The sequence below is a fragment of the Rhamphochromis sp. 'chilingali' genome, assembly GCF_963969265.1.
Source record: "Rhamphochromis sp. 'chilingali' genome assembly, chromosome: 15".
Lineage (NCBI taxonomy): Eukaryota > Metazoa > Chordata > Actinopteri > Cichliformes > Cichlidae > Rhamphochromis > Rhamphochromis sp. 'chilingali'.
Window position 1 is genome coordinate 16,255,788 of NC_137942.1, and position 27,039 is coordinate 16,282,826.

The 27,039-nt window shown below is 39.8% G+C and overlaps 1 protein-coding gene across 4 annotated transcripts in view; it reads left to right on the top strand.

Annotated features, from left to right (window-relative positions):
* The window catches only part of cep112 (centrosomal protein 112), a 145,306-nt gene that overhangs the window by 7,507 nt on the left and 110,760 nt on the right, over positions 1-27,039 (top strand). For 3 of the 4 annotated variants that reach the window (XM_080905363.1, XM_080905362.1, XM_080905364.1), the window contains exons 5-8: positions 5,392-5,476; positions 8,142-8,216; positions 11,068-11,115; positions 11,226-11,300. In XM_080905363.1, the coding sequence (XP_080761489.1) occupies positions 5,392-5,476; positions 8,142-8,216; positions 11,068-11,115; positions 11,226-11,300 (283 nt within the window). The remainder of the gene's footprint in view (positions 1-5,391; positions 5,477-8,141; positions 8,217-11,067; positions 11,116-11,225; positions 11,301-27,039) is intronic. The other variant, XM_080905365.1, reaches the window with a different exon arrangement.

Consider the following 27,039-nt stretch of genomic DNA (forward strand, 5'->3'; position numbering starts at 1 on the left):
AAGGTCTACATGGTTTTCTCATTTTCTTGTGTGTGCGCGTGTGTGTGTGTGTAGCTCTGGCCTGACTTGCCACTGCTTTGATCTCTGGGCCTCAGACTCCAGACACATCTGATTCAATTATCCTCATCCACCTGTTGACTTAGAGGCCCAAAATTGCAAAGCTTGGCCCCCTTATCCATGTTCTGTGTGTGTGTGTGTGTGTGTGTGTGTGTGTGTGTGTGTGTGTGTGTGTGTGTGTGTGTGTGTGTGGACACATGCTTAGAGATGGAAACTCTTTCTTTTGAAGTGTCTTCACATAATTATTCACAGACTAATGAAACAATATTGGAATTTATTGTGAGTGATGTAAAGCATTCATTTCAGTTCATTCTTGACATCCACTGACTAGTTTCTCAGAAGTGATATTAGACTGCGCCATGTTTTTGTGAAATCAACTCTGCATCTACAGAAGCTGTAACATATGAAATAGACTCGAGCGCTACCGGACTTCTTCCAGCTATTAAACACTCCAAAATGAACTATTTTGTAAATGCTACATATAAAGAAATGGGACAATCATTTCTACATCTAATCAGTATGTTGTAACATCACCAGTGTCAATTACAAGTGTGTTATTAGATCAGAATCCTATTTACGCCACTCTCTTTGGTACAACAACTTAATAACATGATAAATACAGTGCAGTGAAGAAGTATTGAGCAGACAAGGAGGAAGATTTCCTCGTCATTTATTAAAGTGGTCTTGGTCTATAGTTCTCCAGGTCTTTTGAAGATTTTTTCAAAGGATTTTTTTAGGACATTGATTGTCCAGTCAAATGTATCTGACCATTTGCAAAGGAATGTTCTTGTTTGTTATGCCACTTAACACTAACCTATAAATCATTCAAGCATAAAAAGGCAACAAACTAATGGTATGCATGAGTGTTGTCTAAACATGAATGGACTAATTTTAAATTGTATTTTTAGCCTCTTTGTTGCTAATAGCCTTTTGTTCCAGTATCTTTAGTTGAATCTAGAGCTGGGCGATATGAGATTTTTTCATATCACGATATGTTTTTTTCATTTCAGGCGATAACGATATCTATCACGATATAAGCCAAATAACTATATTTGTAAGATTTAAATGTGCCGTTGCTCACAAGTAAAATGTGAAATAATCAGCAGCTTGTTTTTATTTAAATATTTATTTCCCATAATAAGTTCAACAGGGTAGATGTACTTAAGGAACATGAGACTTTTTCAGATAAATAAAGGCAAATATTGCAAACTACACAAAAGGCAGCCGCTAAAGCGTTTAAGTTTCAAAATAGAACAAACGAAACAGACTAAATTGTCAATTCCACTTAGAAACAAAATATTAATTCTAAAAATAAATCTTAGTTTGTTTTACAGAAGAACAGACAAAACTGACTAACTTTTGTCAATATCAAATAAACTGAGAACTAAAAGGAAATTCTCAATCTCTCCTTGTTGTATAGCTTAGCTTTTCAAACAGTTTTAACAGTTACTTTAGTCTGACAAAAGCCGAATGACGAATTAGCGCTTCCAGTCAGACTGAGGCTACGTCCACACGTACACGGGTATTTTTGAAAACGGAGATTTTCCTTTTTCGTTTTAAAAAATAATCCCGTCCACACATAAAGGCAGAAATGAAGGAAAACGCTGCTATGAACATGCCAAAGCAGCAGGTGGCGCTAGATTCCTAACCGTGCAGAAATGTTGGCCAATCAGAAGTCTAGAAGCCTCGGTGGGAAAAAGTAAACAAAGCTGGGGCATAGAAGCAGAACCGAGTCGTATGTGTGGAGGGACAGTAACTGTGTGTGTATGTAAGCATTTAAACACTGCAGAGAGTAGAATTAACAGTAACAGTATTGTAGAAATTCATTTCACCGAAACAATAACGTGGCGCACAGTGTGACGCATGCACCAGTTTATTGTATTTCCAGACTTGCTTTCGGCACAATTTACAGTGCACGCTACTCTGTTTTTTGTCAGACTTGAAATAGCCGAAATACCTTCACACTACGGAGCTTCTATGGCTCTTCCGTTCGACAATCTCTCCGGCATTGGAACCATCATCTGTTTTCTCTTCGGTCACGCTCGGTTGATTTTTCTAGTCGGCACACTCATTTCCTCCATTACGCGCTGGCTCCATTACCCGCTGGCTGCTTCCCAAACAAACACACGTGCGGCTTGGCACTTGTGCTGTAACAAGTCACGCCACGTGACGCTGCGGCTGTGATTGGTTCGGCTCTGCGCTACTTAATTTGGATTGGCTGACCTTTTTTTTTTTTTTTTTTTTAAGAGGACAAGAGCGGCAAGGTCTATCGCGATAGCTTAATTTCTCTATCGAGTAAAAGTTATATCGCGATACATATCGTTATCGTTCTATCGCCCAGCTCTAGTTGAATCTACAAAAATGCCATTGATAGACGAGTTCAGTAGGCATGAAATAGTATTTTTACACCAACAAGGTAATTCCCAAAGAAATATTAGCCAAAAATGTCGCATAAATCAGCGAACTATACCTAGATACTACACAAAGAGTTGATTGACAAGTCCATTATAATAAATGATAGGCAAAGCCACCAAAGATAAATTATAGGATAAGTTCTAATTGTCTAAACTTGTTGCAAAAGTTATGCAAGCAATTCTGTTAGTGATACAGTTGCACTAATTATCAGTTCAATGAGTTTAGGTTCATTTAATGATCTGTTATTGAGACCAAGGTCTCTTTTATGGGATGCATCATAATAAGATGATCACACATTTACCCAGATGACCTTAATTACTCACATTATGACAGGATATGGTAACGTTTTCACAACTTGGCTCGTGACTATAAGGACTCACCGAATGACTGTCAAGACATGCTCCAAGGTGGCAACCCCACTAGGGGTTAGACACCCAAGTTTATCTTTCAGAACTTAAGAAGCCTTTTGGGTTTTGTGAACCTAAAAAGCAGTCCATTTCCCTTCATGTGTCTTAGAGAGATTAGAGATAAAAACTTTATTAATCCCTCAGGTGGGTTCCTCTGGGAAATTCGGTTTCCAAATAGTACAGCACCGACAGAAGTTACAGACTGTGAGCAGAATACAATATATACACATATATAAATACAGAGACATATATAAATAAAGAGTATACAAAATGGATAAATAACATAAATAGGAATAAAAATACAAGGGAATTGCACATTTCAATTATTGAAGTCTATTGCACCGTTGAATATTAGCAAAAAGTATTGCACAGTGAAAAGGCACTACAGCTTAGTTGTCCCCCCCCTCCTTTGTCCCCCTGTTTCCCTTCCCTCTCCCCTCCAGAGAGGAGTTAAACAGTTTGATGGCGTGTGGGACAAAGGAGTTTGTTGGTTCTTGTCTTTGGGAGAAGCAAACTGTCACTGAACAGACTCCTCTGGTTGTTTATGGCCATGTGCAGAGGATGCCCAGCATTGTCCATAATGTCCAGCAATTTTTTTTAGTGTCCTTTTCTCTGCCACTGTCACCAGAGTGTCCAGCTTCATGCCGACCACAGAGCTAGCCTTCCTGATCAGTTTTTCCAGCCTGGATGAGTCCTTCTTTGCTGTGCTGCTCCCCCAGCACACCACAGCATAGAAAAGTACTCCAGCAACCACCGACTGATAAAACATCCTCAGGAGCTTCCTGCAGATGTTAAAAGACCTCAGCCTCCTGAGGAAGTACAGTCGGCTTTGGGCTTTTTTATACAGGTGCTCTGTGTTGCATGACCAGTCCAGTTTGTTGTCCACCCACAGCCCGAGGTACTTGTTGACTAGGGCTGTTCGATATAACGATATATATCGGATGACGTAAAAACGTCTATCGTTTCATTTTATGCTATCATTTATTTCGCAAAATAAACTGTTTACGGCAATATTTTTTCATCCTTTTGATGGTCACTGTAGTGGCTATATTAATTTCTTCTTTCTCTCTTTCTCTTATATTTAATATAACCACACTACTGACGGACAAGCGCCTGTTTTTATGCGTTGTCGTTAGCAACAACAATGGTAACACCATCGCGTGTCCGCTTGTTTATGTTCCCCATAAACCTTTCACAATAAAGCTCAAGATCCTGTTGAGACTTTTCAAAATAAACTGAATCACGTGAAAGAGCAGATTATTTACGGATGAGAAGCAAAAAAGAGCCGCCAGGTGCTAAAAAAATAGACCTTAGACTCAAACGTTAGAACAGGCTTTTCCCCGCAGCACGCTGTGTAATAAATACTCACAAAGAAAACGGCGGCCATTACAACTTATGTCTAAAAATCTATAGTTTCATGCATCGGTTAAAACACTGGACTCCAGGTACACGACGCCCAGCTGGAAACACTTCCTGCAAGTCGAGCTGCCCGAGATTCACATAATTTACAGAAAATGTTACATTTTTGTGATTTATATCGTTATCGGGACGATAGAATTCTTATATCGGGATATGAGATTTTGGTCATATCGCACAGCCCTATTGTTGACCACCTCCACCTCCTCTCCCTCTATCTGAACCGGCAGGTCCAGACTATAACAATACACAACCGAGAGCATTAGTTATTGGCAATACATGCCACTTTGATAGTGAACCAGGCATCTTTGTATTTTTTTAAATTTATTTCGATAGTTGAATACTAATTGTTTACTGACATGACATTTAAATGACATGAGAAATGAGGTTTAGAATACCAGGAATGCTAAAAAAAAAAACAGCAGTGATAGGATGCCCAGAGGCTCCACATTGAGAGTGTGAAACAGTGCCCTCTACAATGAAATGGGATGTCTTTATAAGATGATAGCTGCTTTTCTTTTATTCTTTTATTCTTCACTGTTGTCCTACATCTCCCTGCTTTCTCTAACATCTTCATTTAATTAGCATCAGTGGGCTTTAAGTGCCTTGTGTGCGCCAGTGCTTAATGAGATTGTTAGCTCAGTTATGCAGATGTGTGTGCGTGCGTGTGGGAGAGAGGCAATAGTGAGAATGAGGAGTATGTATGTGTGTGCGTACTTGTTTGCATGTGTGTCAGTGGATATAAGCTTTTTTCCACATCAGGCTGCTTGTTTAAACCATGACGGATGCAATGTGAGGCATCAATTGAGATATGCGATTATAAAGCGATTGTACATGTCATAGACTGGTGCCCGTGGGCTGTGCGTGGAAACAGACTGATGTGTAGCAGAGACATTTATTGTTCAGATGGGATGAAGTGCAGGCCACAAACCATGCAGCCAGTGCCAGATGTTGATCTGTGCAAATGGCAAGGCAGGCTGCCTATGCAAGCACATTCATATGCAAAGAGTGATTTGAGCAGACTCCAGAGATATGCACACACATATTGTAGGTTAACCTTTTACATTTGTGTTTGTCTCTCAATTTTTTCTTCCAGGAGAAGGCCATATGAGGATAGGGCAGCATCACGACCCGTGTCTTCCAGTCCACTGAGACAATCACCCAGACAAGCTACAAGAATGGTTAGTTCATCGCTATTCTTCAGAATTTCTAATCGCACCTCTGGACTTCCCCGGCATGTTTGTGTTACGATTCAGCAATTAGATTTATAGGTCCCTGCGAGGTAGCGTTGATGAGACATGAAATATTAACAGCAACCAGGCTGCTGTTGCCAACACAAACAGCAGACCCAACGTTTTGCTTTCTTCTTTAATGTTGACCAATTTGGGAATTCCTAAACTCATTTCCCCATGAAGTCGGAGGAAAATCCCTGTGCCCGCAAGTTTCTGTTTCGCAAAAATGACGATAATGTCTTCACAGCTGACACACATAATGTGTGCAGCTTAAAACAGCTTTACAACTTCTTCTTTATGATTGTAATATTGTTTTTTTAAAAAGGTGTTCCTTCACCTCTTTATCAGGTTGCAGTTTGTGGTGCTGTCCGCTGTTATTGCATTTGTTATGATCCATGATTGTGAACCATTATTTACATGTTAGAATCCTCCCACTGGGGTATATCCGTGTGCTTTTTTTTTTCTCTCCTCCCTCCAAGGTGTGTGAAAACTAGGGGATGCAAAACACATTGCACTGAGAGACATTGTCAATATTGTGTCCTGTTTATTGATAGTCTTGAGCTACCCTTCATCTCCTTATAAAGTGGGAAATAGGTGCAGTGATTTATTGATGTAGAAAGAATACATGGAATTATATAAGGATATAAACCAAAACACTGCTTGTAAAGGAGGTTTAAAGCCAATACTTGATATGACCACCTTTATTCTTCAACACACCCTGAACTCTCTTAGGAAAGCTTTCTTATAATTTCCTTAAGTAGTGTTCAGGAATAGTTCTCCAGGTTTCTTGAAGGACATTCAAAGCTCCTATTTGGATGTTTGCTCTGTTTTCTGTCAAAATCATCCCACACGGTCTGAGCTCTGGTGGAGGCGAATCCATGACTGATAGTGACCTATATATGCTTTCACACACTGACAGTTGTTTGGAACCATTGTCGTACTGAGAAATTAAGCCAATGTCAGTCAGCCTCACAGCAAGAAGGTCCTGAGTTGGATTCCACCAACTGGCTGGGTCTTTTATGTATGGAGTTTGCATTTTCTGCCTATGTTTACGTGGTTTAGTGAGGTTAGGGTCATTCTAAATTGCCCATAGATGTGAATGTGGGTGGGATGGTTGTTTGTTTCTATTTGTTAGCCCTGTGACAGACAGGTGACCTATCCGGGGTGTACCCTGCCCAGGTAGCTGGGATAGGCTCCAGCCTCCCCGCGACCCTGAAAAGGATGAGCAGAAGACAACGGATGGATGGACTGCACACCATGCTGAGATATGCCACATTTTCAGCTAATAGTGTGGGAATCTGCGGGAATCATCTTGTTTGTGCAAAAATACTATTTTATACTTATGTTATCTTTCTATTTTTCATATATTCTAATAAAGAAATAGGAAAAAAATTGTGGTGTTTACATCAGACTGTCAATAAAGAGGCCAAAGTTACAGTTTAAAAATCGGTTCCTTTCATGTCTTCATGTGCAGACATAACACTGGTTCTTCTATTAAGTTAGCTACTTTTTTGGTTAATGATTCATAGGCCAGTTAAGTGGCTTAACAAATAAAAACACTGCTGTGAAAATGGTCAGGTATAACTGGAATGAAAATTAATGAAAAAGAAGCCAATGTCCAAAGAAGAACTTTGAAAGGCCTTTAAAAAGCCTGGAGAACTATTGCTCAAGACCACTAACAAAAATGACATGAAAGTCTGACCTCTAGGTATCAAAATATTTAAAAAATAAGTGGTGCCTCAAGATGTTTGCACAGTACTGTATTTAAAAGTAATGCTTTGAATTTATGGTGCAATTCTGAGAATGTAGCACGCTGTTTTGAACAGCCGGTGGCCTGCATACCCAGCATTCCTAGATATCGAAATGTTTGTTTGAGGGCGAGGCTCTGGAACCTTAATGCCTTTTTAATCAGAAAGGGCATTTAATCCCAAGCTATTCCATTCTGCGATTTCTTTGCATCGGTGCAGTTCTGCTGAGGTACACCCAAGGTCCACACTCCACGAGATCTTAATCAAATTCAACAACATATCTCCTTTCCCTATCACTCTCTCAACTTTATTAGATATTTCCCCCATTTCAACCTTGCTGCCCAACCTCGACTAGAGTAAACTGATCTTGTATCAACAAAAGCCCCTGCAAGCATTCAACTTATCCTGCATAAAATAAATCCGGCGCCCCGTCGTAAAACAAATGGCTGGAGAAAAACAAGAATGACAGGCAGCCGAGCTGCACATATGCCCCTCTTGCGGAATTTACTGTGTGACGGAAATGATGTGGAACTGCCAAACATCTGGAGCGCTGTATGTGAGAGGGAGGAGAGCGAGGGAGCAAAGGGTGGAGAAATGGAGATAACAAGGGAGTAGAGGGTTGTTAGTTAAACACATGTGGGTGCACTGTGTATCTGTAAGCTTTTAAAGAGCCCTTTTGTTGTTGCTAAGAGAGAAATTACATTGTGTCAGCAGGCAGTGATAACCTCCATCACCGCCTGTTCCTCTGGCCAAACTGCCAATCAGAGCGCTGTCAGAAAACATATCAACCATCTTAACTTCCATTTTATTCCTGCTGTTGATACCCTTCTTTTTTATCCCACCCTTGTCCCCCCCCCCCTCCTCAGGTGGATGGGGAGCCAAACCATATATCTCCCGATGACAGTGACCTGGAGGCTCGTCTCAACAGCTGGAACCTGGGGGTGAGTCCAGGGGCATGCCATGAGCTTCTTTGTTACATGCAGCTGTCAAACGTGCTGTTGCTCGCCACAGTGACAGCAGTGAGTCTGAGCACCTAAGTACATCCGCATCAGTAGTGCAGTGACGCAGAGTTAACAGCACCGTTCGAACAAAGGGTTGAGAGGCCTTTCACCTGTGTTCTCTTGAAAACACTTCCTTTAGGCAGTTTGGCGCTATTGTAGGATGTCAGGGTAGGACGGGGAGCGAGAGAAAGGTTGTGTAAACTGAGAAATTGAAGATGTGTGAATCATTCTTATCTTCTCTATCTGAGTGCATCAGGCCTGGGCTTGATATGCCCCCTGCCCTCATATGTTGCTATCTCCTCACCTGCATGACCCTTCGACTGTCTTTTTTTTCTTCTTCTTCTTCTGTTTTTTTGTTTTGTTTTCTTTAACATGCTTGTTACCTTTGACTTTCTCCTTTCTCCACTAATATTTTGGCAAAATCTCCCCTTTCTGTTTTCCGACTTTTTGCACGTTTCTCCAATCCATTGTCCTCTCCGTCTGTCTGTGACTACCTCCCCTTTATTCTCCCTCTCTCTTTCGGTACAGGGGTAATCTGAGGCATCCATCAGCCGACGTGAAGCCGCGCACCGCGCTGCTCTGCTTTCCTCTGTGTTGAAACGCTGATAAGAGGCATTGCTTGGCAACCCTCCCCCTAGCCTGCATCTTTCAAATCAACAGATGTTCCTTCACACACAAATACACACAGGCCTGCTCAAGTTTATAGAAGTTTTTATAGATGCGCTGCCTCAAAGTGCCCGACGCCTATGAAATTTCTGCACAGCTGAGCATCATTTTATCTGGAACATCTTTAGCATCTCTTTAGATGTTCTGAAGCAGTCCATATCGATTTGTTGTTCATTTCACCCTGATGTAATAAAGTGAGTGCAGTCAGCATTGGTAACGTGGTAACCGGACAGTGTATAACAAATTGCTTCAGACTTGGAAAGCTCGACACAAAACCTGAGTCAGCTGGACCTCCATCTGTTTTTAACTTTCATGTGGTTTGTGTGTTAGAGCAGCTAGTTTTATGTAAAATGGGAGTTTTGCTACCTTAGAGATGGGTGCAATATGCACAGGACTACCTGTAGGCAGAAGTTTTTTAAACTTGTGTCACATGTAATACAGTTGTTCAGTTGTTGCTCCTACCATTGGCTGTCTGTGGTTAAAAGGGCTGTGCCGACGACTTGCTCAACACCAGTCCAAAACTAGGAAGCTATCAATCATGGCCTCTCTTTTGGCTGGAGAGCCATCCCTTGCGATTTGGAGTGTTGTTCCTCTTGTGCGTCCATCCATCCATCCACGTCAGGATTCAATGACACAGGACGCCGTGCCAGCTGCGAGGCTGGACAAACATATGCTTAGAGGAGTGTGTGTGTGTGGGCAGGCATGCAGGGCAAGAGTACGTGCACAGGCATACATGTGTACGGAGTCTAAGTTTAGCATTGCACCATGCCAGCATTACACCACAGCATTTAGTCTGCATGTCTTCCTCGCCCTGTGGGCCGTGCTCAATCAAATGTGATGACTGGCTGTCTGTAGATATAAAAAGAAAATCCCATTCTTGTTTTCAGTCTGGGCACTAGTTTAGAAGACTATCGATTGATTCATCACTTGGCGAATGTGAATTTGTTTTCTGGCCTTCACCAGACTTAAGTAGCAATTCATCACACATCATTGCACCCACCACCGCAGCGCTGGTTTTTTTTTTTTATTTATTTTTTTTATAGCGCTGGTTATGTCGAGCGGTCTAACTCGGATGTTTCCTTTTGTTGAGGACTTGCAGTGAAATGTATGACCTGTTTTTACCTGCGTGTAGACTTAGCAGGGAGCCACAGTTACTCACCCTAAAGCAAAGATTTTGTCTTTATCCTCATACTGTAACTCTAAACGTTTGAGGCCCAAACTCTGAGGTTTTTTCAGGTCCTGTTTTTTCCCATTCATTCTGGATTAGCTTTGCGTGGGCCGTGCCACCTTACGGCATTAAATCCCCCCCCCCCACCCTTTTTTTTTTTACATCGAATGAGTCCCACACTTCCCTCCTCTTCCTTCTCTTCCTCCTTGTTCTCCTCCTTCATTGCTATGTTGAAGAGATTAGCAACAGAACTGTTTACTGGGCGTCATTGCTGTCATCTCTAGAGTCGGCTCTGCTGCTTTGAAAAGCCGTGATCTTGCTGCTAGTTGGCAGCCCCTACAGACAGCCCCAGTGCATCAGAGCGAAACGCTGTATGATAGTGCGAGTTCACAAGAAAGTAATGGGGTCATAAACAAATGTCAAATAGTGCAAGCAAAAACAGCAGGCTGTCAAGCAGCAGATATTTTTGCAGTTTGTGTCACAGTTAGTGAGGTGTATTGATGTAACACCGCAGAGAGACATGGACCGTGACCCGCTTACTTTCAGGTGGTTTAGTGGCTCGCTCTTTTTCAGTCTACTGTGTTTCATATTGTAATCAAAGAATACACTGTGTCAGTGTTTTGGCAGGGATGTGTACACATTTGTCTCAGCGTGACAGTAAATGGACCAGGGATAGCTTAGAGATTAGCGGTCCTGAGTGTTGACAAAAGGGACAGCTGAAAGAGGCCAAGAGCGGAAACAGAGCTCGCCACACACACAAAGCCTTGAAGTGTCCCGACGCATTCTGCCTTTCTAAACAGACACAAGTTGACGGAAGAGGCTTCAGCCATAGCACTGGGCTTTTGATGTGCTCCCCACATTGTTTATGGCAGACTTAGGGTGGAGGTAGTGGTAAGGCTTTGTTAAGAGAGGAAGGAGCCAAAGAGAGGTCTAAAGTTTTTCTGTTTACTCTTTCAGATTGAGAAGCCAAGGTATTTGCGAGAGGAGCCCGTTCCCTTGTCACCAGTAAGTTGTCAGGGGGTCTCTTGTACTTTATTTATTGTTACGTGAAGAAAATTGTCTTTGATTTCCTGAGTCTTCTCATTCCCACATCTCTCTTTACTATATCTCCTTAGATTTTCAAGTCAAGCTTTGGGGGGAAGAGTAACTTGGCCAGTGATCAGGGTGCACAACTGTTACAGAGCAAAGAGGTATGAACCAGAATGAGAGACATTTGCCACTAACTGAGAATATACATACTTTATGCAGTCACTGGCCACTTGGTTTGGTCCATCAGTTCAATCAGTTTAGGGATGGAAACATGGTCAAGATGACCTGCTAATGTTCAAACCGAGCATCAGAATGGGAAAGAAAGGTAATTTCAGTGAATGCGTCATGGTTGTTAGTGGCAGATGGGCTGGTGTGAGTATTTCAGAAACTGCTGATCTACTGGGATTTTTCCCAAACAACGGTCTCTAGGGTTTAAGAGACAGTAAATCAAACTAGAAAGCGAAAATTTCTGAAGAAATTTTAAGTGTGCCTATGCCGCCGCTAATCAGTATAGTATAGTATGAGGTGACTTCGTACAGCCCCAATTTGTAGACGCTGTGCGCAGAGGTTCATAAGCAGACCCGACAATGTTTGCATGAACACACTTTGAAGCATTACGTTATGGACCACTTTTCACTAGGGCTGCCACAAACGATTATTTTGATAGTCGACTAGTCACCGATTATTTTTGGGATTAGTCGACTAATCAGATCATCATCCATTAGACGTAAAACTACAGCTTATTGCACCAGCAGCATCTGCTCTTATATAACTATCATTAGCTTACAGCTTTAAGTGTTTAAGGTCTGTGCTAACTAAAAATAAAGACAAGATGATAGTTTATTAAATTTTAATGAAATTTGCAGATTGTTTCGGTGAAGTTTAATAAACTCCTTGCTATCTAAAATATAACAGGACACTGGAGTATATTCTGGAGCATCTCACACTTCTGATAATCAGCTGTCTGCTTGACGTTTATTCAGCTGTGTAAAAACTATAACTTTAATCTCAGACAAACTGATTTACTCAGGAACAAATAAAATACTAAAAAAAAAAAGCCAAACAATAACATTTTAAGTTATCTAAGTGACTCATATATATTTAACCTGAGTAGCGAAAGACGGCGGTGGGTTTGAAAACGATTTGCGGGGAGTCCGGTGTTCTCACGGCGCTAGTGAGCCTAGCCCCCGGCTCGCTAACGAGCTAGTGGGTAACAGATGTCTCCGAAAACGGAGCGCTTTTGAAAATATGTGGTGTCCTGATAAACTGAGCAGATATTTGAGGTTTACACAGCTACATTCTCGCCTGAAAATATGTTAAACGTTTATTTTGTGACCCAGAAAGAATAATAAGAGTAACATTAAAACTAACTAGCTGCCGCCATTGTTGGAAACTGCGCTGGGCCGCGCTATGAATTCTGGGACACAGCTGCTTCTTCTTCTTCGGGGTTTAACGGTAGCTGACATCCTTGTACATGCAATGCTGCCATCTTCTGTTTCAGTCCGTTATTACACTCTTAAATCCTGCCACTTATTCCTGCGTCTTTTGTGATCGTAAAAAGTTTCAAACGACGCGTCGACTATTAAATCAGTCGTCGACGATTTTGATAGTCGACGTAATCGTGACTAGTCGACAAATCGTGGCAGCCCTACTTTTCACACATAGTTGCTGTACCCACACAGCCGGCTGTAGCTTTTCATCTCATAGCCCGACACATACACAAAAAAAAAAAAAAAAAAAGCAGAGAGAGCACAGACTTTACACCTGAGAGGTGTGATTGCAGATGCCGCTGAGGTGGGTCCACCTCCCCTGCAGCGGCACTGTAGACCACGCCCTGCCACACACATCAAACACGTAAAATAAATATTTATGCACTTTTCATTCACTTTTTGTTTTTTGTTATTTTTACACAGTGTTCTGAATGATTAACAATGGTCTACAGCCAATCTTGTGTATTATTATACAAACTTTGGTTGTAAGATTCAGATAACTATTTAATAAAAACTAAATATTTTATATGAGTGTAAGAAAGAAAAGTATATCTTTGTCTCATACTCTCATCAGACAATACATGAACCTCTCAATAAACAAAATATATGCTCGGCTTAAATGACAAACCGCTATTTTACACAGTGGAACACTTATTTTTAAACAAAACCAATGCAGTTCGCCACTGACAGTGCTTACCTTTGCACATCACAGTAAACACTGAACCAAGATGGCGCCCACGCGAACGAGAAATCTGAACTACGGTGTCCTGCAGAGGACAAATGGTCAAAATTGCTAAAATTTACAACATATATGCAGCTCAACAACGACACCTTGTGACTTATTCCAGTCACTACCTTACATATACATAACGTCTTACCTGACATTCAGTTCACCGGACACTCATACTGAATCACCAGCCCATATAAATGAAAAATAAGTCCAGCAGCCAACCAAGAGTCATCACGAAAGACTAGGGGTGACACGACAGCGTGAGCGGGCCTGGGTGTCAGCCAGCCCAGCCTGGGTGTCAGCCAGCCCGACCTGGGTGGCAGCCAAGCCGCGCTAGCCAGCTAGCCGCCATGCGGCGGTGAAACAAGAGCGTGAGCCGGCCTGGGTATCAGTCAGCCCGGCCTAGGTGTCAGCCAAGCCGCCCTAGCCAGCTAGCTGCCATGCGGCGCTAGCAGTAACATCGTGAGAGATATGGGACTTCTTGATAAAATATGGGACTTCTTGATAAAACGAGCAGATATTTGAAGTTTACACCCCTACATTCTCGCCTGAAAATAGGGGAGGCTGTCATAAAGTTCAAAATCAGTAACTTAGCGCGCACAGCTGTATAGAAACTCCGTCGTGCTAGCTAGCACGCAGTACAGTTATTGTAACTGTCAGCACAACGAAAATAAACTACACCTAAACTCGGTTTATATCTGACCAAAATAGAGTGCAGTTAATAACGTCTTACCTGAAATTCAGTTCACCAGCCGCCTGCTTCTCCTGCATTGGGTTTCCCTTATCCACGATTGAGCTCCGCGTTAGCCACCACCGGTCGATCGGTGTTTCTTTCCCCGCATACGAGGGGAAGAGACATATACCGGTGGCTAACGCGGAGCTAGCTAGCCACCGGTATATGAACAACTCAGTTATTTTTTCCACATCGACCAGCATCATCGGCCCATATAAACGAAAAATAAGTCCAGCTAAGACAAAGACTGTTTGCGGAGCGATCGGGGGTGAAAGCAGTTAGAGACGCCTCACTGAAAGCCAAGCCTGGGTGCTTTTGAGCGAAGCGGCGCTAGCTAGCCAAGCTAGCTAGCCGGCTAGCCGGCCGGCCGAACTAGCTAGCCGGCTAGCAGCAACATCGTGAGAAATCTGTTGCTAATATGGGATGTTTTGACAAAACGAGCAGATATTTGACGTTTACACACCTACATTCTCACCTGAAAACCGGTCGATCGGCGGCCGCCTCACATGTTTCTTTCCCCACATATGAGGGGAAAGAGACACATACTGGTGGCTAGCTAGCTCCGCGTTAGCCACCACCAAACAACTCAGTTTTTCCTCATCGACCAGCATCATCGGCCCATATAAACGAAAAATAAGTCCAGCTAAGACAAAGACTGTTTGCGGAGCTATCGGGGATGAAAGGAGTTAGAGACGCCTCACTGAAAGCCAAGCCTGGGTGCTTTTGAGTGAAGCGGCGCTAGCCGGCTAGCTAGCAAACATCGTGAAAAATCTGTTGCCAATATGGGATGTTTTGACAAAACGAGCAGATATTTGACGTTTACACACCTACATTCTCACCTGAATATATCTTAAAAGTTTACTTTGTGACCTAGAAACACAAATAAGAGGAATATATTAAACCAAGTGGCAGCCGCCATTGTTTGACTGGTAGAGGCGTGCTTTGAATTGTGGGATATGCAGTTTTCCACCAAGCATACACCCTTGCCGTTACCGTAACTATTCAATGCTTCGTGCAACCTTAAGAATTCCAATGGTTCCTGAAAGCACCGACGCTGTGCGCGCCGTTCATATTGTTGTCATTATGGTAATCCAAATACGGGGACATACCACTAGAGTGAGCCAACACACCACAAATTAAGTGAGTGAGCAAACACACCACAAAGTAAGTAAAGTTTCACTTTCGTTCGTTCCCATTCATTTGAATGGGCAAAAACTTGCATTAAAATATTCATATTTAAAAAACTATAGAAGTAATAAACACCAAAAGTCATAGCACACCATTCCTGATCCAGCCGCACAAAATGATATAACATATATGAAGCTTGTGTCAAAACTGTGGGATGAGTTACGCGCGGAAATTTCAGGCTGAAAAAGGAAAATAAGAATAACTAGAAAAATTTGCATTTCCTGCGAAAATGCAGTGTGGATGCTTAAAGCTGAAGCTGCATGCAAAAAGTAGCTGAAAAAGCTGAAAAGTTGCAGAAATTGTAAAAACTTTGCAGAAGCAAAAGAACTTTGCTAAAATGGAATAACTTAGCAGAACTGCAATATCTTAGAGGAAACATAATACTTGGCAGAAATACAATAGCATAGCAGAACTTTGCAGAAATATTGTAACTTACCAGAAACATGATAACTTCTCAGAAATACAAGAACTTAGGAGAAATAGTATAAGATAACAGAAAGAATATATTTAGCCAAAAATACTTAAACATTACAGAAACACTATGATTTAGAAAAATAGTACAACATAGCAGAAATACTGTGATTTACCAGAGACACTGTGATGAACTATGAATATTGTAATTTTAAATTAATACTATGTTTTAGCACAAGTACTATAATTTGACAGAAATACTATCATTTGGCAGAAATACTATGATACAGGAGAAGTACTGAGATGTAGTAAAAGTACTTTGATTTAACAGAAATACAATTATGGAGGAGTAATACTTTAAAATGGGAGAAATATTGATACACACACACACATACACAGAGCCTAAAGGGAAGAGTATTTGTGCCATGGAGTGTTAACAAGAATGTGAGGTCCATATTAGAAAAGCTCGTAAAATCACAAAAGTTTGCAGAATTGTAATAAATGATGAATATGAATTACTGGTCTGTGACAGTGTATTAATTTGTAGGGAAAAAAAATGTTGACCAAGGTGGAATCGAACAAGCGACCTTTGGCTTGCAGACCCGTGTCATTACCAACTGCGCCACTGGGAAAAAGAGCAGCCGCTTGGAAAAACAGGGTGATGAGCAGTCAGAATTAGATCGAGGTGAGAGGCGAAAAACGCAGTTTTTTGGAGTTACAAAACGTTGTGTAACTCAAACACTAGGTGGACTAGAAGCATAATCCTTGTACTGGGTGAATCAGCGGACTTTGGTGTACTTTGACTGCGATTTTCATTGCTCTATGTACATCCGTCGCTGAGATATGACGAGAGAGGAAACGAAAGACCTCAGACATGATTGGCTGGCTGGGAAGCCGTGCAGGCCCTGATATGTGATATGAGTCTGAGTCCTCACAGAGGATTGGCTGCCTGGCAGAAATATATAGAAATAGTATGATTAAGCATAAATACTACATTTAGCAGAAATAGTATGATTAAGCACAAATCCTATAAAAAGCAGAAATAGTATATTAAGCACAAATCCTATAAGAAGCAGAAATAGTATATTAAGCACAAATCCTATTAAAAGCAGAAATAGTATATTAAGCACAAATCTTATAAAATAGCAGACATAGTATGAATTAGCAGAATAGTAATACGTTAAACAGAAAAATTGGAAAAGCAAAATGGACAGCTGAAAAAATGCTGAACATGCTGAGGGTCACTTAAATATACTTGTTAAATGAAAAAAATCAGCAAAAAAATATATATAACAGCCACACAATCAGAAATATGTACACATAAGGAAGCACACATGCACAGAGAGACACACACACAAGATCCAATTCAGTCAACCAGTCTAAATATATTGAATTTTAATCTTAGAATGAGATCATCCCATTAAAAGCCTCTCTCTCTCTCTCTCTCTCTCTCTCTCTCTGTCACACACACACACACACACACACACACACACACACACACACACACACACACACACACACACACACACACACACACAGGGAGAGAGAAGTAAGTTTCTAGGTCAGCCTGGGAGCTGCTGAATTTGAATCCACCAATCAGAGTGGCTGTTTATGTTTTCCCGCCAAAACAGGTGCATCTTTTTACACACGCGGCACAGAGAGGCACAGGATTATTGCAGTCTATTTCTCATAGTGAGGACTCCCCTCAAACAAATGACCATAATTTCCTAACTGTAGGGGCTAGAGCGGTCATTCTTACACCGTTTTGATCAGAAGAGATGGGGGAATCTTCAAGTGTTGACAATTTATCATGAAAATGTGAATTTTTAGAGATATATGACATGGATGACTTGTTGACTTAGAAGCCATGAAGGCCCCAATATGCAAATTTGAATGACTCAGGACCAATATATGATTGGCTGGGAAGCCGTGCAGGCCCTGATTTGAAAATTTGAATGTCTCAGTCCTCACAGAGGATTGGCTGCCTGGGGACCTGGCAGAAATATATAGAAATAGTATGATTAAGCATAAATCCTATAAAAAGCAGAAATAGTATATTAAGCACAAATCCTATAAAAAGCATAACTAGTATATTAAGCAGAAATCTTATGAAATAGCAGAAATAGTATGATTTAGCACAATAGTAATAACTTAAACAGAAAAATTGGAAAAGCAAAATGGACAGCTGAAAAAATGCTGAACATGCTGAAGGTCCCTCAACTATACTTGTTAAATGAAAAAAATCAGCAAAAAAATCTAAAACAGCCACACAATCACAAATATGTACACATAAGGAAACACACATGCACAGAGAGACACACACACAAGATCAAATTCAGTCACCCAGTCTAAATATATTGAATTTGAATCTTACAATGAGATCATCCCATTAAACGGCTTTCTCTCTCTCTCTCTCTCTCTCTCTCTCTCTCTGTCACACACAGACACACACACACACACACACACACACACACACACACACACACACACACACACACACACACACACACACACACACACACACACAGGGAGAGAGAAGTAAGTTTCTAGGTCAGCCTGGGAGCTGCTGAATTTGAATCCACCAATCAGAGAGGCTGTGCACTTTTCCCCACCAAAACGGGTGCTTCTGTTTACACACGCAGCACAGAGAGAGACACTGGATTATTGCAGTCTATTTCTCATAGTGACGACTCCCCTCAAACAAATGACCATAATTTCCTAACCGTAGGGGCTAGAACGGTCATTCTTACACCGTTTTGTTCAGAAGAGATGGGGGAATCTTCAAGTGTTGACAATTTATCATTAAAATATGAATTTTTAGAGATATATGACATGGATGACTTGTTGACTTAGAAGCCACGAATTCCCCAATATGCAAATTTGAATGCCTGAGGCCACATATATGATTGGCTGGCTGGGAAGCTGTGCAGGCCCTGATTTGTGGATTTGAATTCCTCAGCCCTCAGATATGATTGGCTGGCTTAGAAGCCATGAAGGCCCCAATATGCAAATTTGAATGCCTTAGGACACTTATATGATTGGCTGGGAAACCGTGCAGGCCCTGATTTGAAAATTTGAATGTCTCAGTCCTCACAGAGGATTGGCTGCCTGGGGACCTGGCAGAAATATATAGAAATAGTATGATTAAGCATAAATACTACATTTAGTAGAAATACTATGTTTTAGCACAAATACTATAAAAAGCAGAAATACTATAATTTAGCAGAAATACCATATTAAGCACAAATCATATAAAAAGCAGAAATACTATATTAAGCACAAATTCTATAAAAAGCAGAAATACTATATTAAGCACAAATCCTATTAAAAGCAGAAATACTATATTAAGCACAAATCTTATGAAATAGCAGAAACAGTATGATTTAGCACAATAGTAATAAGTTAAACAGAAAAATTGGAAAAGCAAAATGGACAGCTGAAAAAATGCTGAACATGCTGAGGGTCCCTCAAATATACTTGTTAAATGAAAAAATCAGCATAAAAATGCACAGGGAGAGAGAAGTAAGTTTCTAGGTCAGCCTGGGAGCTGCTGAATTTGAATCCACCAATCAGAGAGCCTGTGTACTTTTTCCCGCCAAAACAGGTGCATCTTTTTACACACGCAGCAGAGAGAGGCACAGGATTATTGCAGCCTATTTCTCATAGTGAGGACTCCCCTCAAACAAATGACCATAATTTCCTAACCGTAGGGGCTAGAGCGGTCATTCTTACACCGTTTTGTTCAGAAGAGATGGGGGAATCTTCCAGTGTTAACAATTTATCATTAAAATGTGAATTTTTAGAGATATACGACATGGATGACTTGTTGACTTAGAAGCCACGAATTCCCCAATATGCAAATTTGAATGCCTGAGGCCACATATATGATTGGCTGGCTGGGAAGCCGTGCAGGCCCTGATTTGTGGATTTGAATTCCTCAGCCCTCAGATATGATTGGCTGGCTTAGAAGCCATGAAGGCCCCAATATGCAAATTTGAATGCCTCAGGACACATATATGATTGGCTGGGAAGCCGTGCAGGCCCTGATTTGAAAATTTGAATGTCTAAGTCCTCACAGAGGATTGGCTGCCTGGGGACCTGGCAGAAATATATAGAAATACTATGATTAAGCATAAATACTACATTTAGTAGAAATACTATGTTTTAGCACAAATCCTATAAAAAGCAGAAATACTATAATTTAGCAGAAATACTATATTAAGCACAAATCCTATAAAAAGCAGAAATAGGATGATTAAGCATAAACACTACATTTAGTAGAAATATTATGTTTGAGCAAAAATCCTATAAAAAGCAGAAATACTATATTAGGCACAAATCCCATAAAAAGCAGAAATAGTATGATTAAGCATAAATACTACATTTAGTAGAAATACTATGTTTTAGCACAAATAGTATAAAAAGCAGAAATACTGTAATTTAGCAGAAATACTATATTAGGCACAAATCTTATAAAATAGCAGAAATAGTATGATTTAGCACAATAGTAATCAGTTAAACAGAAAAATTGGAAAAGCAAAATGGACAGCTGAAAAAATGCTGAACATGCTGAGGGTCCCTCAAATATACTTGTTAAATGAAAAAATCAGCAAAAAAATGCACAGGGAGAGAGAAGTAAGTTTCTAGGTCAGCCTGGGAGCTGCTGAATTTGAATCCACCAATCAGAGAGCCTGTGTACTTTTTCCCGCCAAAACATGTGCCTCTTTTTACACACGCAGCACAGAGAGGCACAGGATTATTGCAGCCTATTTCTCATAGTGAGGACTCCCCTCAAACAAATGACCATAATTCCCAAACCGTAGGGGCTAGAGCGGTCATTCTTACACCGTTTTGTTCAGAAGAGATGGGGGAATCTTCCAGTGTTTACAATTTATCATTAAAATATGAATTATTAAAGATATTTGACTTCTAATGCACCATAACTGAGTAGAGCGAAGCAAAAACTGCCTTGACTTGCCCTCAAACAACGCTTTGTAACTCGAAATCTATTTGGAGTATCGATATCATTCTTTCACCGTAAGAGACAGCAGGCTTTGGTGAACAGTCATGGAAATTTTCAGGTCTCTGTGGAAATCCAAAAAAAAATTATGACGAGAGAAAAAAGTGGTTCATTTCCAGAGTTTTAAATCTGAAGAAATCTGAGCGAAGGACGAATTTCCTACCCTCAAACAAGTCCAACTCATTTCAGAACGGTAATAGGTGAGAAAGAAATTCTTGAATTGTGAGCGTCAGGGGTGTCTGAAGATATTCGGAGACAAGCCTCATGTCTTAAAGTCGCTTCGTTAAGGAGATATGACGATTCGAATATGCCTCTCATTACAGAAATCCAGCGATGATTTTGAACAAGCTCTCCATTGACTTTATATGGAGAGTTTTGAGACCTTGTGTTGGTCTGAGGAGATTTGCAAAAATTCTATAAATCCCACAACAATGATAGTGACATTTTCTGAAAGCCAGCAAAAATACCTACATTTTGATGTATAATTTGTGGAAGTTGAGTGAAAATTGAGCAAGTAGCAAACAGTTGTTCGGACATGAAGAGAAGACTGCAAAACCTTCAGTGACACACTGGAAGCCAAGAGCATAGCAACGATAACAACGCATGTATTTTGTGAAAAATCACAATTTTGCAACTCAAAACTTTAAGAGGCATAAAAGTAAAACAGTAAAAGATTTGAAAAAGCTGAATCATACCTGAATAGCCCAATATTTTGTGAACATTTTAAAGTTTGAATGGTTGTTCTAGGTGAAAGTATGAGGAAGTAGTTAAGTTTCAAAAACAAGCAAAATTTAGCAGAATTTTGGAAGTTTCCCATTCATTTCAATGGGACAAATTAAAGGAAAAAAGCTTAATATTTTAAAAAGTATAATAGCAAAAAATAGCAAAAGACATAGCAATCATTAGCAGAAATAGCAGAATAGTTTAAAATTTGAACGGTGAAAATCGGCTGAAAATTGTGGAAGTAGTTAAGTGCCAAAAAAAGCACAAAAAGTGGCAACTAGAATAAAGTAGAATAAAGAATAAAGAGAAACAGGAACTCAATAGTGTGGATGCTTAAAGCATCCACACAACTAGAAAAATTTGCATTTCCTGCGAAAATGCAGTGTGGATGCTTAAAGCCGAAGCTGTATGCAAAAAGTAGCTGAAAAAGCTGAAAAGTTGCAGAAATTGTAAAAACTTTGCAGAAGCAAAGGAACATTGCTAAAATGTAATAATTTAGCAGAACTGCAATATCTTAGAGGAAACATAATACTTGGCAGAAATACAATAGCATAGCAGAACTTAGCAGAAATATTGTAACTTGCCAGAAACATAACTTCTCAAAAATACAAGAATTTAGGAGAAATAGTATAAGATAACAGAAAGAATATATTTAGCCAAAAATACTTAAACATTACAGAAACACTATGATTTAGAAAAATAGTACAACATAGCACAAATACTGTGATTTACCAGAGACACTGTGATGAACTATGAATATTGTAATTTTAAATTAATACTATTTTTTAGCACAAATACTATAATTTGACAGAAATACTATCATTTGGCAGAAATACTATGTTTCAGCACAAATACTCTGGTTTAGCACAAATATTATAACATAGCAGAAATACTATTATATAGCAGAAATGCTATATTTAGAAAGAAAAATATAATATAGTAGAAATAGTATGATTTAGCAGAAATACTGTGTTTAGCACAAGTACCACAAAGTAGCAGAAATACTATCATTTAGCAGAAATACTATGATTGAGCAGAAGTACTAAGATGTAATAAAAGTACTTTGATTTAACAGAAATACAATTATGGAGGAGTAATACTTTAAAATGGGAGAAATATTGATACACACACACACACATACACAGAGCGTAAAGGGAAGAGTATTTGTGCCATGGAGTGTTAACAAGAATGTGAGGTCTATATTAGAAAAGCTGGTAAAATCATAAAGGTTTGCAGAATTGTAATAAATGATGAATATGAATTACTGGTCTGTGACAGTGTATTAATTTGTAGGGAAAAAAAACATGTTGACCAAGGTGGAATCGAACCCACGATCTTTGGCTTGCAGACCCGTGTCATTACCAACTGCGCCACTGGGAAAGAGAGCAGGCGTTTTGAAAAACAGGCTGATGAGGAGTCAGAATTAGATCGCGGTGAGAGGCGAAAAATGCCATTTTTGGAGTTACAAAACAGTGTGTAACTCAAAAACTAGGTGGACTAGAAGCATAATTCTTCTACTGGCTGAATCAGCGGACTTTGGTGTACTTTGACTGCGATTTTCATTGCTCTCTGTACATCTGTCGCTGAGATATGACGAGAGAGGAAACGGGAGACCTCAGATATGATTGGCTGGCTGGGAAGCCGTGCAGGCTGTGATCTGTATACTTGAATGTCTGAGTCCTCACAGAGGATTGGCTGCCTGGGGACCTGGCAGAAATATATAGAAATAGTATGATTAAGCACAAATCCTATAAAAAAGCAGAAATAGTATATTAAGCACAAATCCTATAAAAAGCAGAACTAGTATATTAAGCAGAAATCTTATGAAATAGCAGAAATAGTATGATTTAGCACAATAGTAATAACTTAAACAGAAAAATTGGAAAAGCAAAATGGACAGCTGAAAAAATGCTGAACGTGCTGAAGGTCCCTCAACTATACTTGTTAAATGAAAAAAATCAGCAAAAAAATCTATAACAGCCACACAATCACAAATATCTACACATAAGGAAACACACATGCACAGAGAGACACACACACAAGATCAAATTCAGTCACCCAGTCTAAATATATTGAATTTGAATCTTACAATGAGATCATCCCATTAAAAGGCTTTCTCTCTCTCTCTCTCTCCCTGTCACACACAGACACACACACACACACACACACACACACACACACACACACACACACAGGGAGAGAGAAGTAAGTTTCTAGGTCAGCCTGGGAGCTGCTGAATTTGAATCCACCAATCAGAGAGGCTGTGCACTTTTCCCCACCAAAACGGGTGCTTCTGTTTACACACGCAGCACAGAGAGAGACACTGGATTATTGCAGTCTATTTCTCATAGTGACGACTCCCCTCAAACAAATGACCATAATTTCCTAACCGTAGGGGCTAGAACGGTCATTCTTACACCGTTTTGTTCAGAAGAGATGGGGGAATCTTCAAGTGTTGACAATTTATCATTAAAATATGAATTTTTAGAGATATATGACATGGATGACTTGTTGACTTAGAAGCCACGAATTCCCCAATATGCAAATTTGAATGCCTGAGGCCACATATATGATTGGCTGGCTGGGAAGCCGTGCAGGCCCTGATTTGTGGATTTGAATTCCTCAGCCCTCAGATATGATTGGCTGGCTTAGAAGCCATGAAGGCCCCAATATGCAAATTTGAATGCCTCAGGACACTTATATGATTGGCTGGGAAACCGTGCAGGCCCTGATTTGAAAATTTGAATGTCTCAGTCCTCACAGAGGATTGGCTGCCTGGGGACCTGGCAGAAATATATAGAAATAGTATGATTAAGCATAAATACTACATTTAGTAGAAATACTATGTTTTAGCACAAATACTATAAAAAGCAGAAATACTATAATTTAGCAGAAATACCATATTAAGCACAAATCATATAAAAAGCAGAAATACTATATTAAGCACAAATTCTATAAAAAGCAGAAATACTATATTAAGCACAAATCCTATTAAAAGCAGAAATACTATATTAAGCACAAATCTTATGAAATAGCAGAAACAGTATGATTTAGCACAATAGTAATAAGTTAAACAGAAAAATTGGAAAAGCAAAATGGACAGCTGAAAAAATGCTGAACATGCTGAGGGTCCCTCAAATATACTTGTTAAATGAAAAAATCAGCATAAAAATGCACAGGGAGAGAGAAGTAAGTTTCTAGGTCAGCCTGGGAGCTGCTGAATTTGAATCCACCAATCAGAGAGCCTGTGTACTTTTTCCCGCCAAAACATGTGCCTCTTTTTACACACGCAGCACAGAGAGGCACAGGATTATTGCAGCCTATTTCTCATAGTGAGGACTCCCCTCAAACAAATGACCATAATTTCCAAACCGTAGGGGCTAGAGCGGTCATTCTTACACCGTTTTGTTCAGAAGAGATGGGGGAATCTTCCAGTGTTAACAATTTATCATTAAAATGTGAATTTTTAGAGATATACGACATGGATGACTTGTTGACTTAGAAGCCACGAATTCCCCCAATATGCAAATTTGAATGCCTGAGGCCACATATATGATTGGCTGCCTGGGAAGCCGTGCAGGCCCTGATTTGTGGATTTGAATTCCTCAGCCCTCAGATATGATTGGCTGGCTTAGAAGCCATGAAGGCCCCAATATGCAAATTTGAATGCCTCAGGACACATATATGATTGGCTGGGAAACCGTGCAGGCCCTGATTTGAAAATTTGAATGTCTAAGTCCTCACAGAGGATTGGCTGCCTGGGGACCTGGCAGAAATATATAGAAATACTATGATTAAGCATAAATACTACATTTAGTAGAACTACTATGTTTTAGCACAAATACTATAAAAAGCAGAAATACTATAATTTAGCAGAAATACTATATTAAGCACAAATCCTATAAAAAGCAGAAAATAGGATGATTAAGCATAAACACTACATTTAGTAGAAATACTATGTTTGAGCAAAAATCCTATAAAAAGCAGAAATACTATATTAGGCACAAATCCCATAAAAAGCAGAAATAGTATGATTAAGCATAAATACTACATTTAGTAGAAATACTATGTTTTAGCACAAATAGTATAAAAAGCAGAAATACTGTAATTTAGCAGAAATACTATATTAGGCACAAATCTTATAAAATAGCAGAAATAGTATGATTTAGCACAATAGTAATAAGTTAAACAGAAAAATTGGAAAAGCAAAATGGACAGCTGAAAAAATGATGAACATGCTGAGGGTCCCTCAAATATACTTGTTAAATGAAAAAATCAGCAAAAAAATGCACAGGGAGAGAGAAGTAAGTTTCTAGGTCAGCCTGGGAGCTGCTAAATTTGAATCCACCAATCAGAGAGCCTGTGTACTTTTTCCCGCCAAAACATGTGCATCTTTTTACACACGCAGCACAGAGAGGCACAGGATTATTGCAGCCTATTTCTCATAGTGAGGACTCCCCTCAAACAAATGACCATAATTTCCAAACCGTAGGGGCTAGAGCGGTCATTCTTACACCGTTTTGTTCAGAAGAGATGGGGGAATCTTCCAGTGTTTACAATTTATCATTAAAATATGAATTATTAAAGATATTTGACTTCTAATGCACCATAACTGAGTAGAGCGAAGCAAAAACTGCCTTGACTTGCCCTCAAACAACGCTTTGTGACTTGAAATCTATTTGGAGTATCGATATCATTCTTTCACCGTAAGAGACAGCAGGCTTTGGTGAACAATCATGGAAATTTTCAGGTCTCTGTGGAAATCCAACAAAAAGTTATGACGAGAGAAAAAAGTGCTTCATTTCCACAGTTTGAAATCTGAAGAAATCTGAGCGAAGGACAAATTTCCTACCCTCAAACAAGTCCAACTCATTTCAGAACGGTAATAGGTGAGAAAGAAATTCTTGAATTGTGAGCGTCAGGGGTGTCTGAAGATATTCGGGGACAAGCCTCATGTCTTAACTTTGCTTCGTTAAGGAGATATGACGATTCGAATATGCCTCTCATTACAGAAATCCAGCGGTGATTTTGAACAAGCTCTCCATTCACTTTATATGGAGAGTTTTCTGACATTGTGTTGGTCTGAGGAGATTTGCGAAAATTCTATAAATCCCACAACAATGATAGTGACATTTCCTGAAAGCCAGCAAAAATACCTACGTTTTGATGTATAATTTGTGGAAGTTGAGTGAAAATTGAGCAAGTAGCAAACAGTTGTTCGGACATGAAGAGAAGACTGCAAAAGCTTCAGTGTCACACTGGAAGCCAAGAGCATAGCAACCATAACAACGCATGTATTTTGTGAAAAATCACAATTTTGCAACTCAAAACTTTAAGAGGCATAAAAGTAAAAAGGTAAAAGATTTGAAAAAGCTGATTTATACCTGAATAGCCCAATAATTTGAGAACATTTTAAAGTTTGAATGGTTGTTCTAGGTGAAAATATGAGGAAGTAGTTAAGTTTCAAAAACAAGCAAATTTTAGCAGAATTGCTGAAGTTTCCCATTCATTTCAATGGGACAAATTAAAGGAAAAAAGCTTAATATTTTAAAAAGTATAATAGTGAAAAATACCAAAAGATATAGCGTAAATTAGCAGAAATAGC